This window comes from Scyliorhinus canicula, chromosome 14 (genome assembly GCF_902713615.1).
Source record: "Scyliorhinus canicula chromosome 14, sScyCan1.1, whole genome shotgun sequence".
NCBI lineage: Eukaryota > Metazoa > Chordata > Chondrichthyes > Carcharhiniformes > Scyliorhinidae > Scyliorhinus > Scyliorhinus canicula.
In genome coordinates, this window is record NC_052159.1 from 116,221,169 (window position 1) to 116,235,607 (window position 14,439).

Sequence of the window (14,439 nt, forward strand, 5' to 3'; positions counted from 1 at the left end):
TCCCGTTCTGGAGACATGATCCCAACCTGGTAAACTACCTTCCTCTAACTCCTAGGTTGGTTGGGCTGCCTGTAGTATGGCAAAATGGACCTGGTGGGTCGCCCTGGGACGCTCGGTCTGCACCCTGCTAATCTGAGGGAGAAGAAGTAAGAGCCCCAAAATGGGCCAGACCAACTCCTGTTCAGCTGTTTGGATTCTGCCCTTCGGCAGATGGGGGGGGGGGGGGGGGGGGTGGTGGTGGTGGTGGAAGTCTGCCCCATATCTGGCACACATCAGAAATCAAATGTTGTTACAGATGCAAAATAATCTTAAAATGCTGAATGCTACTGCAAGAAATGAGGTATGTTTAGAACATAGAACATAGAACAGTACAGCACAGAACAGGCCCTTCGGCCCTCGATGTTGTGCCGAGCAAAGATCACCCTACTCAAACCCACGTAACCCGTATACCCGTAACCCAACAATCCCCCCATTAACCTTACACTACGGGCAATTTAGCATGGCCAATCCACCTAACCCGCACATCTTTGGACTGTGGGAGGAAACCGGAGCACCCGGAGGAAACCCACGCACACACAGGGAGGACGTGCAGACTCCACACAGACAGTGACCCAGCCGGGAATCGAACCTGGGACCCTGGAGCTGTGAAGCATTGATGCTAACCACCATGCTACCGTGAGTTTCTATCTTCAACATTCCCTGTCCAACATCCAATCTCCATTGCGGGCACTGACCGCCCTCCTTGCTCACCCATGGATCCTCCCAGTGTGGGGGTCTGACACGGTAATCGCCCTTCAACCATCACCCTTCTTAGTTCAGCCTCCAGCCCGCCCTCGGACGCGTACCGTCCTCGACCTCCAGTTTGTCACCCAACACCAGTCCCTGCCCTGTGGGGGGATGATCGGTTGAGTTCTCTTCTTTGTGTTTGTTGGGAATTGTGATGTTTTGAATATGTATGCTCAAGGTTCGTTCAGAGGTGGCAGCTGTTTATCGACTTCTTCGGGGAATGCTAAACTGTCAGCAGAGGCAATAAAGGGGGGGGGGGGAATGATCTGGGAACCCACGTTGAAATTTCACCACTCCAGGTGGTGAAATTTGAATTCAATAAAAATTTGAAATTAAGGGGACGATTCTCCAATATGGAGCCCAAGTGTTTGCGCCGTCGTGACGCCATCATGTTTTACGACGGCGCGAATCGGGCCCGGGAACGACCGATTCTGGCCCCCACAGGGGTCGGCACAGTGCTGGATTGGTTCATGCTGCTCCAGCCTCCTTCGCCTCGCCAACCCGCGCATGTGCAGTTGGGCCGCGCCAACTTGCGTATGCGCGGGGGACTTCTTTAGCGCGCCAGCCCCGACCAACATGGCATCGGTGTTCAGGGGCCGGCCACGCCAGAAAGTAGGCCTGGGGGGAGAGACGTGGCCCGCCGCAGGCCGGACCCCATCAAAGGCCCCCCCCCCCCCCGGTGAAGGAGCCCCCCCCCCCCCCCCCCCCCCCCCCCCCCCGCACAGGCTGCCCCCCTGACCGTTCTTGCAGAGTTCCCACTGGCAACGACCGGGGTGAACGGTGCCGGCGGGACTCTGTCGTATCGGCGCGGCCGGTCGGTCCATCCGGGTCGGAGAATCGGAGGCCTCACCGATTCCAGCCGTGCCGCGCCAAACGCGCCGGTGTAAATGGCGCCAATTCTCCGCACCTCGGAGAAATGCGCGCCAGCATCGGGGCGTCAAGGCGCGGTTGCGCCGATTCTCCGGCACGATGCGGGGCTCGGAGAATCGCCCCCAAAAAGTCTAATGATGATCATGAAACCATCTGATTCATTAATGTCCTTTAGGGAAGGAAATCTGCAATCCTTACCTGGTCTGGCCTACATGTGCCCCCAGATCCACAGCAACATGGTTGACTCTTAACTTCGCCCTCAAGGGCAATAATAATAAAAATCTTTATTAGTGTCACAAGTGTCACTGCAATGTTGTTAAAATCCCCAGTCGCCACACTCGACACCTGTTCAGGTACACTGAGGGAGAATTCTGAATGTCCAATTCACCTAACAAGCACATCATTCAGGACTTGTGGGAGGAAACTGGAGCACCCGGAGGAAACCCGCGCAGACAGGGAGAGAACGTGCAGACTCCACACAAACAGTGACTCAATCTGGGAATCAAACCCGGGTACCTGGTGCTGTGAAGAAACAGTGCTAACCACTGTGTTACCATGCCGTTCAATTAGGAATGGGCAATAAAAGCCTGCGATGCATACTTCTCAGAAATAGATTTTTTAAAAACTAGAAATAGGCAGTATTACTGGAACCAGTTTCATTGGGCAGAGCAGCACATAGTGGTGTATCATAGAATTATCATAGATATCATAGAATTTGCAGTGCAGAAGGAGGCCATTCATCCCATCGAGTCTGCACCGGCTCTTGGAAAGAGCACCCTACCCAAGGTCAACACCACCTTATCCCCATAACTCAGTATCCCACCCAACACTAAGGGCAATTTTGGACACTAAGGGCAATTTATCATGGCCAATCCATCTAACCTGCACATCTTTGGGCTGTGGGAGGAAACCGGAGCACCAGGAGGAAACCCACGCACACACGGGGAGGATGTGCAGACTCCGCACAGACAGTGACCCAAGCTAGAATCGAACCTGAGACCCTGGAGCTGTGAAGCAATTGTGCTATCCACAATGCTACCATGCTGCCCATGGGACATGGGGTAACATTCTGTTCCTATAAAATAGCATGTTGTGGATCTTAGCATATATGTGTCAAACAAATTAGCAACAATGACTGAAGCCTTTATTATTTCCTGGTGCTTTGCATTTAGTTAATCTTTACACAACTATAAATTAAAAATAAACCTTGCTGTGATGGTTTCCAATTGTGACAATATTTTTCTTTGTTCAGGTTGCTTCCAGCTCTGTAATGTTTTCCGAACACATGACATGGAAATCGATCAGTGCTTATTGGAGTCACTCCCTTTAGGACAGCGGCAACGTTTGGTGAAACGCATGCGATGTGACCAAATAAAGGCCTACTATGAGCGTGAGAAGCTACTTCAGAAACAAGAGGGATTCAAATATAAGCACAAACATGGGAAGAAACACAAGGTCCACTTCATCTCCTCAGATGTAATACAGGAAGCCATTATACGACATGACGATAAAGAAGGTAAAAGATTGGCTTTAAAAATTTTATACAACCTGAGCTGTGGTTATATAATTCCGTGAAATATAAAACTAACAAAATCCATCCTCAGCATTTAAACAAATTTACTGTGCACATTTCCACAGAAATATGGGAAGGAAAATAAGTCCACTTCTTCCTCTCAAATATTTACAGAATGTATTTCTATAATATGTGGAGATGGTGGTAATGTTCGGAGGGATCATAGAATCACTACAGTGCAGAATTAAGCCATTTGACCCATTGAGACCTCACCGACCCTCTGAAAGACCACCCTACCTAGACACACGCTCCACTCTATCAGTGTAACCCAGTAACCTCTCATAATGCTTTGGACACAAAGGGGCAATTTAGCATGGCCAATCCACCTAACATGCACATCTTTGGACTGTGGGAGGAAACTGGAGCACCCTGAGGAAACCCACGGAGACATGGGGAGAACGTACAAACTCCACACAGTCATCCAAGGCTGGAAATGAACCCGGGTCCCTGGCGCTGTGAGACAGCTGTGCCACCATGCCGTCCCTCTTGGCAGGGTGAATGGGAAGAGGATGATTCTTCTTGGAGGAAGATCTAGATGTGGGGTAATTGTTCAAAAATAAGGGGTCGCCTATTTAAAACGGAGACCAGGCAAAAAGATTTCTCTCAGAGGGACATGAGTCTTTGGAACTGTCTTCCTGAAAAAGTAGTGGAAACAGAATCTTTAAATATTTTTAAGGCAGAGATGGAGAGATTCTTGATAAGCAAGGCTATGATAGGTTATCGGAAGTGCATATTTGAGGTTACTATCAGTTCAGCCATAATCTTAGTAAATGGCAAAGCAGACTCGAGGGGCTGAATGTCTTATTTTTGCTCGTTGTTCGTATGCCGCTGAATTGGTAATCCAAGGGCCCAATTTAATAATCTGAGGGCATGGGTTCAAACCCTGCCATGGCAGCTGGTAGAATATAATAAATATGTATTATAAAGCTATTCTCAGAAGTGCTGACCATCAAAATATGATTTATTGCTGTAAGAATCAATCTCGTTTACTAATTCCCTTGAAGGAAGGAAATAGGTCATCCTTACCCTATGGCCTACATGTGCCTTCAGACCCACGTCAACTTAACTGCTCTCCGAAATGGCCCAGCAAGGTACTCAGATTAAGGGCATATACGGATAAGCAACAAGTCTTGCCAGTAATGCCCACATTCTATGAAAGAATAAATAAAAAAGAATATGATGACACTATACTTATTACTGCCAAGAGTAGTCTCTGATCATCAAGTATTCCTGTGGTTCTTATGAAAATAATACTTTTTTTTAAAAGAGGATTTGATTTTAAATTGCATTACTCAGCCCTAACCTCAAAATGAGTGACAGTGAAATATCGGGGTTGCGAGTGCACTTTGATGACATTTACAATACGTAAGGTTTGACAGCACAGTAGCACAGTGGTTAGCACAGTTGTTTCACAGCTCCAGGGTCCCAGGTTCGATTCAGGGCTTGTGTCCCTGTCTGTGCGGAGTCTGTTCTTCCCCTTACTGCGTGGATTTCTTCTGGGTGCTCTGGTTTCCTCCCTGATGCACTATCAATTACTACAAAGACGAGAGTAGTGAATAATCGAGGCTTTATTGAGCTGAGATGTGTGGCCTCCTGCAGCTGCTACCAGAATGGGAGCAGCTCTGGTGAGCACACACATTTATACACTGCCTACTGGGCGGAGCCAGCAGGCAGGGATCTACCCTTGTACCTCCAGTACAGGGGCCTTACTGTAATACATCTAATATACAGTTACTTACAGTTAATACATCTAATACACAGTTAGTGGTGACTACCACACTTTCACCGTCCAAAGATGTGCAGGTTAAGTGGATTGGCTATGCTAAATTTCCCTTAGTGTCCAAAAAGGTCAGGTCGGGTTATTGGGTTACGCGGATAGGTTGGAGATGTGGGGTGCTTTTTCCAAGGATGGTGCAGACTCGATGGGCCACATGGCCTCCTTCTGCACTGTAAATTCTATGAGGTACAATTTTCAGGCAGGTTGCTATTTATGTATGGGAATTGGGGTCATACAATCTTTGTCCATTTGCACCAGGTGGCAAGCCGCCTAACCAATAATACTTGAAGACACCCCTTTAAGGTCACTCCAAATACAAGAGCAACAGGAGTGCTCCTCCCAGGTCTGGAATAATATTGTGACCCACCGTCAGCCATCTGCTAAACAAACTCTCTGAACAAGCAACTTTACATGGGACTTTACTGCTTTCTCTTGTTCACACTGTCTTTCTGTTTCTTTGTGTGTCTTTTTCTTTCAATCTAACTCCCCCAGCCCCACTTCTTCCTGGTTTGAAAGAAACTATTGAATAACAGCAATTCAGATGAGATATACCATTTAACGCCTTTGAAGTACAACTTGGAACAAAAAAGCTTAAATTTGTTTCTTTCCCAATTCTAATTAACTTCAACAAGTTGTCACAGATACTTCCTTAGCTTCCAACTGTCTCCTAGGTGACAACACAAGAATTATGGCAGGCTCCTTTGAACTCATACCCAGGGCTCGATTCTCCATTTCTGAGACTAAATGCTGACACCGGCGTGGGAACAGTGGCGTTTTATGTCAGGAAAAATGGTGCAAAAGCTACACCGATCCTCCGTCTGGTGGGGGGATAGCAGCACTGCGGATACGTCCGGAGAATTGCCGGGTCCGTGGCCGTGCATGCACACGTCAGCACGCATGGGCCGTGCAACATGGTGCCGGCCTCGCATGGACCCGGCCTGCCACATACTGTCCCCCTCACCACCCCTGGACCACCACTCACCAGTGCCCCCAGCCCCCGCCAAAGTCCCCCCTGCTCGCAGAGCGGCTCCCCCTCTGACTGTGGCGGCGCTGGACTCAGTCGGCAACCGCCACGCCGGGTTGGCGAAAAAAAATAGTATGAGTGGCCCACGCCGTTGGGAACTCAGCCATTGGGGACGGAGCATTGGGGATGGGCCTCAGGTGACGTCATGAGGCTGAGGACGCCGTTTTAAAAGGGGCGGGGCATCGCAAAAGCAGCCCCGGTTTCGGCGCAGACAGGGATTCTCCAGCCTATCGCCGTAAGCGATTGCGGTGTTGCCGACCGGAGAATCCTGCCCAAGTTTTTTTATTTTCTTCCTTTATTTTGTAGTATAAGAAATCAGCACCAATATAGATAAATATCAAGAATGCATTTGGGTCGAACAGTATTACAAAACTTTAACTTCACAAGTAATACAACAAAAAAAGACATCAGTGATAGACTGGAATCTACTTTAACCGCCACTTGGGCAAGCAAGGACTAATAAAAAAGAGCCAGTGTAGATTTGTTGAGAGAATATCAGGCATGACTAATTTGATTGAGTTTTTAATGAGGTGACGGAGTGCTGGAGGATATTGTAATCGATGTTGTGAACATGAACTTTCAAATGAAATTTGATAAAATACCACATACTATGCTTGCTAACAAAATTGAAGCTAATGAGATGAAAGGTGAAGTCACTGCATGGATATAAAATTGGCAAAGGACATAAAATAGATATGTGATCAATGACTCTTTGTTTTTTCAAAGCAATGAGTCCAATTCTGTACACCACAGTTTAGGAATGATATGAAGACATAGAAACATAGAAAATAAGAGAAGGAGGCCATTCGGCCTTTTGAGTCTGGACAGCATTCAAAGAACAAAGAAGCACAGGAACAGGCCCTTCGGCCCTCCAAGCTTGCGCCATCCATGGTACCTGCCTAAACTAAAACCCTCTGCACTTACGGAGCCCGTATCCTTCCATTCCCACCCTATTCATATATTTGTCTAGACGTCCATTAAATGCCGCTATCATACCTGCTCCCACCACTTCCCCAGGCAGCGCGTTCCATATATTTACCACCCTCTGCGTACAAAAACTTGCCTCGTACATCTCTTCTAAACTTTTCCCCATGCACTTTAAACTTATGTCCCCTACTACTTGACTCTCCTACCCTAGGAAAGAGCACTTGACTATCCATTCTGTCCGTGCCACTCGTAATCTTGCAGACCTCTATCAGGTCGCCTCCCAGCCTCCTTCGTTCCAGGGACAACAGACCGAGTTTATCTAACCTCTCCTCATAGCTAATGCCCTCCATACCTGGCAACATCCTAGTAAACCACTCTGTACCCTCTCCAAAGCATCCACATCCTGTGGCGACCAGAATTATACACAATATTCCAAATGAGGCCTAACCAAGGTCCTGTACATCTGCAACATGACTTGCCAATTTTTATATTCAATGCCCCTGTGAAAAGCCCCGAATCGCCACATTCCGGCGCTTGTTCGGGGAGGCTGGTACGGGAATTGAACCATGCTGCTGGCCTGCCTTGGTCTGCTTTCAAAGCCAGCAATTTAGCCCTGTACTAAACCAGCTTGTACTAAAGCCAGCATGCCTTCTTGACCACTTTATCCACATGATTTGCCACTTTCAGTGATCGGTGGACATGCATGCCCAGATCTCTGCCTGTCAGTACTCGCAAGAATTGTACCATTTATTATGTAATTCCTACATGCATTGGACCTTCCAAAGTGCATTCCCTCACACTTGTCCAGATTGAACTCCATCTGCCATTTCTCCATCCAAGACTCCAACCAGTTTATATCCTGCAGTCTCCTCTAAATTCATTTATTATGATCATGGCTGATCATCCAACTCAATAGCCTGATTCCAACGTCCACCCTTATCCTTTGCTCCTCTTCGCCACAACTCCTTCTTCAAAACGTACAGGGCAAGACTTCCGGTGACGGGCACATGCTGAGCAGAAGCACACAAGATGGCTCTCCTCATAAGAGCTAGAAAATAGGCAATTTTAATCAAAATTACTCTGCAAAAATCAGACAGAAACATCCCCTGACCCTCAACAACACAAGAACAGGAAGAAATGCCAGGAAGCTGTAGCTCCGGAGGCCGCAAAGAAACAAAAAGCTGCGGTAAAGGACAAGAGAAGTGAGCGAGTGGATCAGCAGACCCACGAGGCGGGGGGTTCTCCAGCCACACTGGGAGAGGGAGACCAGGAACCCATAAGATGAGCTCCTGCCCCCACCCCTGCCTGGTCACACACCCAGAGCTTACAACTGCTGCCACCTCGTCCCAGGAGGCACTGGCTGCCCTGTGGCTTATCCTTCGGGACCCTCGGGCAACTGGACACCCCTCCTGGCCTCCAACACATCTAGGACCCTCGCCAGGTTTGCATTACCGATTCTTGAGGCTGGTCCTCTCGGCGCCATGGATGCGAGCTGACTGGGTTTGACTGTGCAAATGCTGTTTAAGTGCTGCTCTACCTTGTTAGCAGGGGGTTGGCGAGCTCGATCCTGGCGAATTGCTTGGCAAGCCTTTATTTGCAGCGAGATGCCAGTGGGGCCTTGTTAAGTGGAAAAATAAAAGTTGAATAGTGTTGCCGGCCTCGCTGGGCCGAGCATCGCAGAGCTCGCCGTAGTTCCCGCTCGCTACCATACTTAGAAATCTTTCTGGAGAATCGAACATTATGAAACAGCCTGTGGCGACCTAAAATGGTGACCGGCAAGGGATGCTGGGAAAAGTGGCCACATTCGAGGACAAGCAGGCTACAGCTCAAATAAACACTAAGGCTGCAGCCCAGACTCTTGCAATACACAGAAAAAAGGCAATTTCCAGGCCATCCTGGGACAATAGGGCTTGCATGTTAATTTCACTCAGCTAACAGACACAACAGCATCTACCGTCTTTATTTGGAAAGGCCTATGTGCCCTGGACACCTACGGACATGGCCGGTAAGGGCATACCCCACCATGGCGGACCTTGATTGGACTTCATCGATCACCCTGATTGATTGATTGGTGGCCCACCTGGAATTGTGCCAAAAGGGTGCAAAATCTCCAAGGATAAAAGGTACTGGGCCACCCTACACTCGCTCTCTGCAGCAGCAATGGAACAATGGTGACCTTCACCGCCAAACGCATGGCAGACCATCACTCGAAGACCAGAGCCAGGAACAGACCAGACCAAGGACCAAACATTGAGCACTACAGGATTCAGGATACAGATAAAGACCAATATCTGTCTTGTACTTTTCGGTCACTCTGAGGTTAAGTCAAGGTCTTGTATGAAATTGCTCTGTTGTATAACTTATGTTGCATGTGTGTGTGAATAAATATTGATTGTTTAAAGAAACAGACTTGCAGTCATTTGTCCACCATATATGGGTTAAGTTACTGGTTTGGCAACAAGCCCAAAAGGATAGAAGCATGGGGCCATGGGGGATTTTAATCTACATGTCGATTGGTTTAACCAGGTCGGTCAAGGCAACTTTGAGGAGGAGTTTATAGAATATATCCGCGATAGTTTCGTAGAACAGTATGTAATGGAACCTACGAGGGAACAAGCGGTCCTAGATCTTGTCCTGTGTAATGAGACAGGATTGATTCATGATCTCATAGTTAGGGATCCTCTCGGAAGGAGCGATCACAATATGGTGGAATTTAAAATACAGATGGAGGGTGAGAAAGTAAAATCAAATGCTAGTGTTTTGTGTTTAAACAAAGGAGATTACAAGGGGATGAGAGAAGAACTAGCTGAGGTAGACTGGGAGCAAAGACTTTATGGTGGAACAGTTGAGGAACAGTGGAGAACCTTCCAAGCGATTTTTCACAGTGCTCGGCAAAGGTTTATACCACCAAAAAGGAAGGACGGTAGAAAGAGGGAAAATCGACCGTGGATATCTAAGGAAATAAGGGAGAGTATCAAATTGAAGGAAAAAGCATATAAAATGGCAAAGATTGCTGGGAGATTAGAGGACTGGGAAATCTTTAGGGGGCAACAGAAAGCTACTAAAAAAGCTATAAAAAAGAGTAAGATAGAGTATGAGAGTAAACTTGCTCAGAATATAAAAACAGACAGTAAAAGTTTTTACAAATATATAAAACAAAAAAGAGTGGCTAAGGTAAATATTGGTCCTTTAGAGGATGAGAAGGGAGTTTTAATAATGGGAAATGAGGAAATGGCTGAGGAACTGAACAGGTTTTTTGGGTCGGTCTTCACAGTGGAAGACACAAATAACATGCCAGCGACTGATAGAAATGAGGCTATGACAGGTGAGGACCTTGAGAGGATTGTTATCACTAAGGAGGTAGTGATGGGCAAGCTAATGGGGCTAAAGGTAGACAAGTCTCCTGGCCCTGATGGAATGCATCCCAGAGTGCTAAAAGAGATGGCTAGGGAAATTGCAGATGCACTAGTGATAATTTACCGAAATTCACTAGACTCTGGGGTGGTCCCGGTGGATTGGAAATTAGCAAACGTGACACCACTGTTTCCAGAAAGCAGGAAATTATAGGCCAGTGAGCTTAACTTCGGTAGTAGGGAAGATGCTAGAATCTATCATCAAGGAAGAAATAGCAAGGCATCTGGATAGCAATTGTCCCATTGGGCAGACGCAGCATGGGTTCATAAAGGGCAGGTCGTGCCTAACTAATTTAGTGGAATTTTTTGAGGACATTACCAGTGCAGTAGATAACGGGGAGCCAATGGATGTGGTTTATCTGGATTTCCAGAAAGCCTTTGACAAGGTGCCACACAAAAGGCATAAGATAAAGATGCATGGCATTAAGGGTAAAGTAGTAGCATGGATAGAGGATTGGTTAATTAATAGAAAGCAAAGAGTGGGGATTAATGGGTGTTTCTCTGGTTGGCAATCAGTAGCTAGTGGTGTCCCTCAGGGATCCGTGTTGGGCCCACAATTGTTCACAATTTACATAGATGATTTGGAGTTGGGGACCAAGGGCAATGTGGTCCAAGTTTGCAAATGACACTAAGATGAGTGGTAAAGCGAAAAGTGCAGAGGATACTGGAAGTCTGCAGAGGGATTTGGATAGGTTAAGTGAATGGGCTAGGGTCTGGCAGATGGAATACAATGTTGACAAATGTGAGGTTATCCATTTTGATAGGAATAACAGCAAACGGGATTATTATTTAAACAAAAAAATATTAAAGCATGCCGCTGTACAGAGAGACTTGGGTGTGCTAGTGCATGAGTCACAGAAAGTTGGTTTACAGGTGCAACAGGTGATTAAGAAGGCAAATGGAATTTTGTCCTTCATTGCTAGAGGGATGGAGTTTAAGACTAGGGAGGTTATGTTGCAATTGTATAAGGTGTTAGTGAGACCACACCTGGAGTATTGTGTTCAGTTTTGGTCTCTTTACTTCAGAAAGGACGTACTGGCACTGGAGGGCGTGCAGAGGAGATTCACTAGGTTAATCCCAGAGCTGAAGGGGTTGGATTATGAGGAGAGGTTGAGTAGACTGAGATTGTACTCGTTGGAATTTAGAAGGATGAGGGGGGATCTTATAGAAACATTTAGAATTATGAAGGGAATAGATAGGATAGATGCGGGCAGGTTGTTTCCACTGGCGGGTGACAGCAGAACTAGGGGACATAGCCTCAAAATAAGGGGAAGTAGATTTAGGACTGAGTTTAGGAGGAACTTCTTCACAAAAAGGGTTGTGAATCTATGGAATTCCTTGCCCAGTGAAGCAGTTGAGGCTCCTTCATTACATGTTTTTAAGGAAAAGATAGATAGGTTTTTGAAGAATAAAGGGATTAAGGGTTATGGTGTTCGGGCCGGAAAGTGGAGCTGAGTCCACAAAAGATCAGCCATGATCTCATTGAATGGAGGAGCAGGCTCGAGGGGCCAGATGGCCTACCCCTGCTCCTAGTTCTTATGTTCTTATGTGAAGTGGTCCATAATGACAGCTTTATATTCCTGGACAAAATCTAGTTGTTTCTCTTCTGAGCAAACTGTGGCTCTCGCCTCTTTTCAGGTGTAATGAGATTTAATGTTTCTGTCTTTGTTATTGTCCCAGCTGTGGGGAGTCAGTTTGTCTGCTGATTTACCTCAGTTGGCAAGACAGCTAGTTTGTGATGCAGAGCGAGGCCAGCACCATGGGTTCAATTTTCGTACTGGCTGAGGTTATCCGTGAAAGCCCGTCTTCTCAACTTGACCCCTCACCTGAGGTGTGGTGACCCTCAGGTTAAATTACCACCCATCAGCTCTCCCCCTTAAAGGAGAAAGCAGCCTATGGTCATCTGGGACTATGGCAACTTTACCGTCTAATTAAAAACATTATTTTTTAGAGTACCCAATTCACTTTTTTCCAATTAAGGGGAAATTTAGCGTGGCCAATCCACCTACGCTGCACATCTTTGGGTTGTGGGGGCGAAACCCCATGCAAACACGTAGAGATTGTGCAAACTCCACACGGACAGTGACCCAGAGCCGGGATCGAACCTCGAACCTCGGCGCTGAGAGGCAGCAGTGCAATCCACTGTGCCACCATGCTGCCCACCGTCTAATTTTATGATTATAACGTGGCCTGACATCTCCCAGGTTCCTCTCCATACCGTGGCCTCTTTTACTTCAGACATCCACTCTCCTAACAGTGGGCCCAGAGAGATCCCCAAGTAATTATAAAGTTGTGATCCAGCTGGCCACTGCTGATTCTGCAGAGCTGCTGGCCTCTGCTTAGCAGCCTTCTGAGGTGCAGCCTCTTGTCCCTGAGGAGCAGAAGTGCTGCCTCCAGTCTATTCTTGGCCAATTGGCAGTTAAATGGCTAAGGATCAGCTGTTCTTCTGCTGGGCAAGCTCCCTTCCCCCACTGACCTTTTAGTCAGGGGTGTGATGACCACAACACCTCAAAATTGAGCCCACTGATTCAGATTCTGGTTAATGTTAGACAACATTGACCTATTGAACTGTGAGATTCTAGGAAGCGCTCTATTTATTATTGTGGAATACACTTTGAAAAAGAAAACATAAGCTTTTCAATTGGCAATTGATCATAACTGCTTTCGTGAAATAAGTAATCGAATCCTTGTTCCTAAACCAAGAACAAAGTTTAATAACTACACATATAGAATGAAACAAAGGTGAATAAAGAAGTGTCTATGTTGCAAAAGCTTCACACTCAATTTTTTTGGAATTCCAAATGCAAATGCAGCACAGTCAGAATATCCAGCAAAGCCCCTCAAACTGCAAACTGCCAGATAACCTGCTTTGCTGATGTTAGCTGAGAATAGACTCCCTACACTCCTTCAACTGGTGCCATGGATTGCCAGTTTGATATCTCATCCTAGAATGGCAGGAGGCCTTCAATCCTGCAATGAAGAGTCAGGACAAACTGTGCACTTATATCCTGCAGTGTGGCCTGAATCCAAAAATCTATTATTTTGCATCACACCTTTGTCTATGCCTAATGAGTTCCAGTAAGCTTGGATTACAGCATCATTACTTCTCGTTCCTCTCCCTCGGCTCACTTGTTATTTCAACCCTGAACCTTGTTGAGTCGCAATAACTTGTATATTTGAACATAATTTTTCTTTCACAAATTTGTCGGGGTAAATCCAAAACTGACCAAATCAAACTGTTGCTTCTTTGGTTTTTATTGTCCGGAAAAGGCTTGTTTTTTATCGATAATTTTCAACCAAAGAAAAATATTTCACATTAAATATGATGTTTGTACTTGGTGGGTAAGTGGCAGACAAAGAAAGGTAAGTGAGCATTTTAAGCTTGACTGAAGTTCGATGCAGTATTTAAGAGGTGATATATACACTGTCACCAGTGGCATCATGTGGATGAAGATTTAATGTGAGCCTCTGTCTGGACGGCACTACCTGGGGGGGGTGGGGGGGAGGGGCGGGGAAGTGGTGGCAGTAGAAGAGTGCCGGCCTGAGAGAGACTGTTTCAAAGAATTAGGCATGGATATTGTTTCGAATACCTGGCTGCGTATTCTGCGACATCTTATCCGGGGTAACAATAAAGAACAAAGAAAAGTACTGATGTGGAGATGCTGGCGTTGGACTGGGGTGAGCACAGTAAGAAGTCTTACAACACCAGGTTAAAGTCCAATAGGTTTGATTCAAACACGAGCTTTCAGAGCACTGCTCCTTCCTCAGGTGAATGAAGAGGTATGTTCGAGAAACATATATATAGACAAATGCAAAGATGCCAGACAATGCTTAGAATGCGAGCATTTGCAGGTAATTAAATCTTAAGAGATCCAGAGACAGGGGTAACTCCAGGTTAAAGAGGTGTGAATTGTCTCAAACCAGGACAGTTGGTAGGATTTCGCAAGCCCAAGCCAGATGGTGGGGGATGAATGTAATGCGACATGAATCCCAGGTCCCTGTTGATGCCGTGCTCATGTGTGCGGAACTTGGCTATCAGTTTCTGCTCGGCGATTCTGCGTTGTCGCGC

At 46.6% G+C, this 14,439-nt stretch overlaps 1 protein-coding gene across 1 annotated transcript in view; it reads left to right on the forward strand.

The window, feature by feature from the left end:
• myo16 (myosin XVI) overlaps positions 1-14,439 on the forward strand; it is a 650,273-nt gene that overhangs the window by 12,004 nt on the left and 623,830 nt on the right. Inside the window, 1 exon segment of the mRNA XM_038818242.1 lies at positions 2,909-3,172. Within this exon segment, the coding sequence (XP_038674170.1) occupies positions 2,909-3,172 (264 nt within the window).